The sequence below is a fragment of the Nicotiana tabacum genome, chromosome 2 (assembly GCF_000715075.1).
Source record: "Nicotiana tabacum cultivar K326 chromosome 2, ASM71507v2, whole genome shotgun sequence".
Lineage (NCBI taxonomy): Eukaryota > Viridiplantae > Streptophyta > Magnoliopsida > Solanales > Solanaceae > Nicotiana > Nicotiana tabacum.
In genome coordinates this window covers 43,739,734-43,749,510 of record NC_134081.1, presented here as the reverse complement: position 1 = coordinate 43,749,510, position 9,777 = coordinate 43,739,734, and the positions used below count along the sequence as shown (strand labels likewise).

Here is a 9,777-nt window from a genome sequence, read left to right as displayed (position 1 = left end):
AATGTCGAAAAAAAGATAAAAAATTTACCCTTTTTCCTCCCTCCTTGAGGCAGAGTATAATACACTATCCTTCATCTAGGCGCTACAAGGAGATATTCTTAAAGGGCGAAATCGGACTACTTTGCGGGGAATTTTATGTATTTTTTCCCAAAAATTACCTAAGAAAGTGACTCCACTCAAAGACAAGCAAATAGTGATTTTTTTCTCCAATTATATCGATATTTCCCACTTTATCTGTTGTGGATCAATATATATATATAAATCAAACATGGCTGCTGTTCCATCGCTCTAGTGAGCCTAGTGATTTACAAGCTGGAAGTTTGGGAAGAAAATGAATATAACTAAATACTTTTTGCATGCATCCATAGACCCAATCTCATCTCACATAGTAAACCATGGATAGTTTGCCGCCACAGAAAGGGGAAAAAATAAACGCTACAGACCATGAAATATGGAAAAAAAGACGAAAAATGTGTAAGTGCATATGCATGCATAGCTGTGTGCGTGTTGAATGAAGGGTAAACAATTTAGATTCATAGTTCAGACGTTAAACCATGATTATACTTTTGTTGTCTACATGATGAAAGATCATCCTCTTTGCACATGATCACAGCTTTTTCAGCCATCAGATACATGATGCATTGAAGAGGGGAGACCTTGTTTCTCCCCTCGAACAAAAACAAAAAGCAATTAGAGGATGAACACCAAACTCCAAAATCTATCTCCCAACGTGAACAAGGAAAAAATGCTTTTGACACAACTATTATGTAAAATTCCTTCCCACCCACCCAAAAAAACGAAAAGCCTCTACTGTACAGTTGCAGGACATTAGTCTGACCAAATGGACCAAAACCATAGAAAAACAGGATGCAAAAAGTCTGCAATGTTAACTTCACCAATTAAGTCACCTTCAGCTGCAGGATAAAGTGAAACCTGAAACAGATCAGCAAATATAAGAAGGCTGACGAAATATAGAGTGAAGAGGTGGTATAATAAGAAAAACTCCTTCCCAACCGATGAACAAATAGAGAAAGAGCTGAATAGCAGTTTACAGTGCAAAAGAAAGAGCTTTAGAGCAGTATAGATTAAGGGCATATTGACATTCCCCTGAAAAGCATGGAATTATAAGATTCAATGGGTAACCTACTGCTATACCTAGCAGTTTAAGGCTACGCTTTGACCACTTGGCACGCCTTTCGCAGTATAGATCTACTAAATAGACAAGAAAAAACAATGTTCATACTTGGAGTTATTGTAAAGGTATCATCTTAGTCAAGCTTCTTTTATCTTCCTCATGTCTGTTATTCTTTTTTGACGGACTTTAATGTACGGCTATAAGTTTACCATTACTTTCATTCAGTTCTTTAGGCAAAGAAATATTACTCCCTCCCTTCCACTTTATGTAGCAACATTTCCTTTTTAATTCATTCCAAAAAGAATGACAGTTTTCAAATCTTGAAAACAATAAACTTCTCATTTTATCCTTAATGTAAATGATTATAACCATCTCGTTGAATTCTGTGCCTATTCAAACTTTGCCACGTAAAATGGAATGGAGGGATTATTCAGCAGCCCACAAGTTCTTAAACTGTGCCTCACTGGCCCTTGAAGATTTCTTGGCTATAAAAAAATGAAAAACGATATTCAAAGTTCACTTAGTTCGACCCTTGGGAAGCATTGGGATATAATAATCTTTAAAAAGAAATTATAAACAATGAAAAAAATAACGGCAAAGGGCCAAACATACCCCTCTACTTTCGAAAATGGCCTAAGAATAACCCTCGTTATACTATTGGATTATCTATACCCCTGCAGTCATACTTTGGGTTCAAATATACCCCTCATTTAAACGGAGGGACACGTGTCATCGTCCTGTTGGTCAATTCTAAATATCTCCTAATTAATTAAAAAGACTCATTATCCATACCCGAAAAATAATTATTATTTTTTCTAAAAGCAGGAAAAAAAAAATATTTTCGTTTTCTCAGTTTTTAGTAAAAAAAATTTCAGTTTTTACAAAAAATATTGCTTTAGAAAATTGATTTTCAGCTTTTGTTTTCAATTTTTTCAAAAACATTGTTATAGAAAATATTTTTCAGTTTTTTCTAAAGCAGGTTTTTTGTAAAAACTGGAAAAAAAAATATTTCCGTTTTTTTTAGTTTTTAGTAAAAATAATTTCAGTTTTTTTCAGTTTTTACAAAAAAAAGTTGCTTTAAAAAATTGCTTTTCGGGTATGATTAATGGGTTTTTTTAATTAATTAGAAGATATTTAAAATTGACCAACAGGACGATAACACGTGTCCCTCCGTTTAAATGAGGGATATATTTGAATCCAAAGTATGACTGCAGGAGTATAGATAACCCAATAGTATAACGAGGGGTATTCTTAAACCATTTTCGAAAGTATAGGGGTATATTTGGCCCTTTGCCGTTATTTTTTTTATTGTTTATAATTTCTTTTTAAAGATTACTATATCCCAATGCTTCCCAAGGGTCGAACTAAGTGAACTTTGAATATCTTTTTTCATTTTTTTATAGCCAAGAAATCTTCAAGGGCCAGTGGGGCACAGTTTAAAACTCAGTGGATAATGGGTCCGCGCCTCTACCCTTCTCCATTAAATACCAAGCTTTTGTCTGCAATGAAGTTGAACCCGTGACACGCGCGATCTACATTCCCATCACTAGACCAAAGCCCTAGGAGCTGAATATCTTCTGTAGCTTTCAATAAGCAAAGGGAGCCGGACAAATGCATAACGATATTTTATTTCTAAGAAATGATATCCTTGGATTTTATGCCCAAGCCAGTAAAAGTAACATGCCTTACCTTAGATTTTGCCTCCTACTAGCACACTATACTAAAGCACTATTTCGTCAACTTACCTTCACTTGATAATATAAAAATGATCAACTGCCGTAAAGTCAAACAATAAAGAAAAACAAAACAAATGGGATGGTGATACTACCTTGCACTCTAGGGCTGGCTTGAGAACTATTTCAGCTTGGCAACCTTCAGGCCCTACTTAATGTTATGCATTCAGCACAGAAGACAGGTAAATTAATAGCTGAGCTTAAGCCTCAAAATTCCTGACTAACAAGCTTCAGGCTACCTTGCACACTACGGTTAGCACTCGAACTATTTGAACTATCTTCAGGCACTAGTCAATATAACCCATACAGAGCAGAGGTCGAGGTAACTTTATAGCTGAGCTTAAGCCTCAAATTTCTTGGCTCACAAGCTTCTTCAGCCTCCAAGGTGTTTCATACACGTATTCTAAATCTGATGTCTCTCTACCTGTGAGTAAATAGTTTGTCTCCTAGGATATATAAAGATTCAGAACTGTATTTGAAATATATCTCCACCTTTCACCCCCAGCTTCATCCTACGTAACACTCGCTCCTGCTTCCTCTATCTCTATCCTCTTATGTCAACACGAACCAAATCAAAAACCCGTCCCCCGCCCTTATATTACTCGAGCCACGTTGAGCTTGCGCCTTGATAACTCATTCTAAATTGACCTCGGTGGAAAAGCTATAAAAGTTGGAAATTGGAATGCTTGGCCAAGAACTAGTTCGGGATTATTCCAGTTAAGCCAAACAAAGGATCTCTAGGGTTGTCTCAGATGGATTACATACTTATTTTAGATGGATGCTCAACCTCATTCTTTCCAAAATCTTTCATCTGTCTTTTTTCCTATATCTGTCATCTGTCTTCATTATAGTAAATTCTACCTTTTATTGACAAAACATGACAATAGCACTACAAGTTATGGTCGTTCATCAAATAGAGAAATGATAGCCTTGCTTATGAAAAGCATGTGTCTCCCTACCTTCCTTCTTCCTTGTTCTTTTTCCACCCATCTCTAGAACTCTTTAATCCTGAGTAAGTTCAATCTGACAATGAGATGTTTCCAAGCAGAATGACATATCTTATGCATTTGTAATGGATGATGAGCTATGTGCATGATTTAAATGTCATACAGAAATAAAGAAAACATGAATATTATCACAGAACCAAAGATTATGAGCTGAATTCAATTATATTTTCATGGCTTCCTCAGAAATAAATGTCACTGTCAAAACCTGCATTGATTCGTATAATTCGCATCAGGGAAGTAGAGAAAAAAAGAGATTGTGTATCACGAAAAAGGGATTTAAAAAACTGATAAATCCTACCTATCCTTCACCACCTGCAAATGGAAGTTCAGAATTTTGCTGCAGGAGTACTAGATTCAATAAAGATGGAAGAGAGAAACCAGCAAAAAGGAAGAGGTATATCTGAATGATGTCCGTTTATACTTTATAGTTTATACTGATCATTTTAAAGGAGTACATGAATTGAATATAGTTAAAATGACAAAAATACAACTCAGATGTCATAAAATAAAGAGGTAAAATGCCAAACTCATTCATGGGAAAATGCAGCTCTCAATTCCTTTTTACATAGCTTCTAAAATGATAGAAAGAAGAAAAAGGAGATATATCCATACCAATGAAAAGGTTCCCGGGATGGGGGAAGGGGGAGGAGAAGCTGAAGAACATTGCAAGAATTTCAAAGACAACGATTTTACCTCAACAACTTGGTAACAATTTTACCTCAACAACTTGGTTTTACATGCACTTCAATGATGTCATCATCCTCCATCCCAAGGCTACTGGGAGTTGCAGTAGGATTAATTTTATCCCCATCAAAGCAGAAAACCAAATTTTTCAGATCAAGCTTGACTTTATCAGCATACGATTTGAACAGCCTCTCAAATTTATCATCCTACGTGAGTATAGATAGGATTGAGTGTCATAATAACATTTAATTCGTGGCTATGAAGCATGAACTTATTCATATCATCTACACGAACTACACAAACAACGGAGAGCCAAATAAGAAAGAGAAAAAACCATGCAGAAATATGAACCATGGCGAGTTAACATGATATAGAAACAGCTACAAAGTGAAATAGGTCAAGGCCAAAACAAAAGAAAACAAGCAATGTCTTGAAGATTAATGGCAAGTCAATGCTAACAAGTGCTGATCACTTCAAGGCATCACTCGTAAATTAATTAATCGCTTTGCAGTAGGATTAATTTTATCCCCATCAAATCAGAAAATCAAATTTTCCAGATCAAGCTTGACTTTATCAGCATACGATTTGAACATCCTCTCAAATTTATACGTGAGTATAGATAGGATTGTGTGTCATAATAACATTTAATTCCTGGCTATGAACATGAACTTATTCATATCGTCTACACGAACTAGACAAACAACAGGGAGCAAAATAAGAGAGACAAAAACATACAGAAATATGAAGCATGACGAGTTAACATGATATAGTGACAACTACAGAGTGAAATAGTTCAAGGCCAAAACAAAAGAAAACAAGCAATATCTTGAAGATTAATGGAAAGTCAATGCTAACAAGTGCTGATCACTTCAAGGCATCACTGGTAAGTGTTTGAAGAGCGTCGATGACTGCCATCTTTACTAATGGGTTAATTATCAAATGAGGTTATTGGGATATGATGTATCAATTTTCCAGATGGTAATTAAAGCCATTGTTACTACAAAACAAAAAGTCTGGTGCAATTATTAAGTTCATATACCAAACTACTATTTTGATTGTAACGGAAAGATGGTAGGAAACTAAATCCTGCAGCTTTTGGTGCATACTTGTTCCGTCATAAAAGTAATATTCCAACAGAATCGAGTAGATCCTAAAGTGATAACCACTTTCTTAAATAAGACACTTTACAAATTAGTGATATTCTACAATGCACTTTTTTTATGTATACATAATTAACAATATGTTGTACAACCAGCTATCAAGTGTTTGAAGCGCCATAAGAGATGACGAAACCATCCTACTAATTTCTTTCCTTGCATGCTCAAATATAAACTTATCTCCTTTATAGGAGGAATTACCTTGTCCTATGCCAATCTCAACTCATCTATTTCTGCATGTGTTACATGAACTCAAAAACTAGTACCAGTAGATGTATGTACTTACACGTGTACGTAGGTCTTTTAGTCTATTTTGCAGTGTTGTTAAAACTCACTTATATTCGGTCATATTTGTTTGACAAGGATGCTTTTTTTTACAAGGATGCTTTAACGCAAATGAAGATCAAAGTAACATAGAGGTTTTTCCATATTGCATTTTAAAGAGGACAAGAGAAATACTTCAAAGAACTTTCTATCCAGTTATAGAACTAAAGCTTCCTACGATCTTAGCTTCCAAGGAAAATCAAATCATCCCACAACACTAATTCACAAACAACACTTGGCAAACAGCACATTTTAAGACCCTCTCATTCAGGCTAAGTTTATTTGTAATATAAGTTGGGAAGTAGTAAATCATAAGCATCAGTGAGCATTGAACTACATATGTGTAACACAATATGGCTGATAATTGTAAGCTACTTATGCAATAATAAAACATAACATGATTTAGTTTATCCTATACAAAAATACCTCGAAATCAATCAAACCAAGTCCTTTTGTAGAAAAGCACTATACATTCATTCTTTAGGATAATTTCTTTGTGTTTGTATATTATGCGTTATTTAGGATAATATACAAGTACTACGTAGCTCGAAAAACACATCATGAGATAAGGAATGAAGGAGAGATGATAGAACACCTCCTTTAAACATTATGGTGCAGATGACATAACTACATCACAGATATGCAAACTTCTTTATATGTAGATAAGAATTGCACCCTCAAGGAATACCATGTAAACTCGAAATTGTTTTGCTCCATCCTCGTCCCGGATAGAAATGACTATTTTAGCTCTTTTAGTTGGGGGTTTTGATGGCGGCTCAGCAACACTATCTTGAATAGAACGGAGGGAAGCACAAAGATCTCTTTTTACAGATTCTTCAACATCTCGGAACTCATTCTTAGCTGAGTGGGCAATGGATTCCAGCTCTTTCTTTTTCAACCTACGAACAGCAACTCATATAATAGTAAAGAGAAAAAGAGAAGATCAAGAGCAAGTGCAACTTAATTAATTAGTAATAGAAATCTTGTCAAAGACTACAGCAGCCTCGTGTAGAAGAAGAAAACGAAAAGAAAGAAACCCTCCATTTAGTAAACCCTAAACATAAGAAATGGAGCATAGGTTGGTGGCAAGCTGTCATATGATAAGAATTTAATTGATGAATAAAAATATCAATGCTATTCAATGAAATACGGGAATCGATGGTCAATTTTATGCTTTCTCTATTTGCTCATAATCTATTTATTTGAATTCAATATCTCATTGAGGAACTTAACTCGTTAAAAACTTGCTATACCGGAGCAAAAAGAATTATCTAATCAGTTGTCACCTAAAGAAAGCAGGGATCAATGTTAGATTCACAAAAAGGTAATTAATGTTTAATCAGCTCAATTAAGGCCTCATTTGTTTGCACTTAATGGAGGTCTGAATCTTAATCATTCAGATCTCAGACATTAAATGCGTTTGTTTTTAAAATCTGAATCTTAATTGTTCAGATCTTAATCGTTAAGTGTGTTTGTTTTTTTTACTTCACAACCACTTAATGGGCCTGAATAGGTCTGTATCATTAAGATCTATAACAGAGACTTAATTTCATTAAGATGCTATCATCCATATTCCTTATTAACTGCCGTCACCGCCTACCATTATCAACTAGCACCATGCCATCCATCACCACCATCATCCTCAATCATAGCAGTCACCATTGTCGACTACCACCACCCACCATCCCCACCACTCCCACCACTATCATTCTCAACGACAACCAATACTCATCCACCTCAACTACCACAACTAACTACCCCATCACTATCAACAACCATAGCTAGCACTGCCCACCATTATAAACTACCACCACCCACCACCATTTTCCTCAATCACAACTACCACCACCACCCCGCCATTATTAACTATCACCACCAACCACCACCATCCTCAATTATAATAGCTACCACTACCAATCACCACTAGCTATTATCCCAAAACTACCACCATCAACTAAATCTACCACCAACCACCGCTTTTAGTCGGCATTCACAAGCACTACCGTTAGCCATCACCGCCAGCAACTATCGTATTTTAAAAAGCTATATATTTTAATGATGGAATATTAGATTAATTAGTATTTTATTTGAATTTTATGTTTATCAATTTTCAAATAAACGTAAATTTTATACATTCAGATGTTAAAAAATCAAACAATCTTAATCATTTAGTATTCAGATCTTAATACACATCTTAACATTTATATGTGTATTCAGATTCAGATGTCTTAATTCTAATACACATCTTGATATTCAGACGTGTATTCATATTCAGACGTCTTAATCTTAAAAAAAAAACAAATGAGGCCTAACTGATACTTGGAGAATCCAACTTCCAAAAGTGAAAACTCATGAGTTACAAAAGCTGATATTCCATTCAAAATACAACAATAACAAACCCAGTGTAATCCCACATAGTGGGATCTGGGAAGAGTAGCGTATACGCAGACCTTACCTCTGCCTTGTGAATTCCATTCAAAATAAAGGAGAAAAAAAGAAAGATCACCATAATCAAATCAGACACCATATTAATTAAATTCGTTGAGCTGAAAACACTTGATCAGGTGCAACAGCTTGCTATTATGAATTTACCTAATTTCCTTTATAGTTGAATCTTCAACAAGGTTACTAGTATGAGCAGAAATGTTTGGGGAAGGTGGCAGCCAATCCTCCTCTTCACCGTCAATTATTTGAACAACTTCCATCTTGTCTTCTTTCTTTTCGACCTTTTCCAAGCCCAGCAAACATATAAATTAACATCAAGTGAAGAAATTGAAAAAAAAAGGACAATTTACAGAACATTAAAGAAGAGAATTTTACAGCAGAATCGTTCACTTTCCGTTTCTTTGAGATTACTGGAGACGAGTCTGGACTGTCATCTGCGAGTTCAAAAGAAATATGAGAAAAAACTTAAAAAGGAACCAGATACATACACACACACATTAATAATGCTCTCTCACCGTCAAGGCAGACAAGATTGAAGGGAGTATTGAAGGGCTGAACACGTCTGTAATCAAAAAGCGGTTCCAGTTCTTCATTGGATTCCCCCTATGACAGAAAGAAAAATATCAAATTCATTAAACCCTAAGAAGAACCCTCCCTGTTGAAATACTGGCAGAAAGAAGAAGCAAAATCGCACCATTTCTGAGTTCTCCAAATCTCTCTCTCTCTCTCTCTCTCAAGAGTATTTGAGGGATTTTCGGATTGTCCCGCCGAGAAAGAAACTTCCAAACGAATTGCCGGATGGAGCAATCCTTTTAATTCTACTTTTTTTTTTTTATGGGTCTTCTAGAAGAGATAAAATGGGAAAGGAAAAGAAAAAGAAGAATGTAGTTGCCCCGTTTTGTCATAGATTTTGCCAAAATAAATTTAAATTTTATTTCACAAACACATATTTGACCATAGATTTTACATGCATTTTGGCAAAATCTCAAATCCCAAAACCAGCCCAATAGTTTGTTTTGGGCCAAAATATCACTATTACATTTTTAAAACATTGCCCCAAACTTTTGTATTTTATAAAAGAGCCCACCATTTATTATTTTGTAAAATGTTGCTTCGTCTTCTCGGTCACCTGATAGTGTATCATGTAGTTCATTATAAAAATGATAATTTTGTATCAAAGTTATTTATGTTCATGACTATGGTTTGCGATAATATAATGAATGTTATTGATAATGGTATTGTTGGGTATTTGTGATAGTTTTTAGAACTTGTGGGTATAAGTCATGTTTCAT

General features: G+C 35.0%; 1 protein-coding gene across 6 annotated transcripts; it reads right to left on the bottom strand.

The window, feature by feature from the left end:
- Positions 1-541: 541 nt before the first annotated feature.
- Positions 542-9,320, bottom strand: LOC107787197 (uncharacterized). Of its 6 annotated transcripts, none has more exons than XR_012700060.1 (8): positions 9,180-9,320; positions 9,001-9,088; positions 8,861-8,919; positions 8,633-8,766; positions 6,729-6,939; positions 4,569-4,765; positions 3,828-3,891; positions 542-933 (listed from the first exon to the last, which is right to left on the bottom strand). XR_012700060.1 is itself a non-coding variant. In XM_075232845.1 (7 exons), exons 1-6 carry the CDS (start codon positions 9,180-9,182, stop codon positions 4,595-4,597), a joined length of 666 nt encoding a protein of 221 aa, XP_075088946.1. In that variant the 5' UTR covers positions 9,183-9,320; the 3' UTR covers positions 542-933; positions 4,569-4,594. The 6 variants fall into 6 exon arrangements, 2 of the variants coding, with proteins under 2 accessions (XP_075088946.1, XP_016464220.1); XR_012700061.1 differs by having other exon boundaries at positions 3,828-3,876; XR_012700059.1 differs by having other exon boundaries at positions 4,594-4,765.
- Between the last annotated feature and the right edge of the window lie 457 nt (positions 9,321-9,777).

Bases quoted from the DNA above. Each gene is read 5' to 3' on its own strand.
- LOC107787197 (XM_075232845.1), bottom strand. The intron at 8,767-8,860 runs GTAAAATTCTCT...GGCTTGGAAAAG, and splicing joins GGAAAGTGAACGATTCTGCT to GTCGAAAAGAAAGAAGACAA. The intron at 6,940-8,632 runs GTAAATTCATAA...TGCTGTTCGTAG, and splicing joins TCAACTATAAAGGAAATTAG to GTTGAAAAAGAAAGAGCTGG.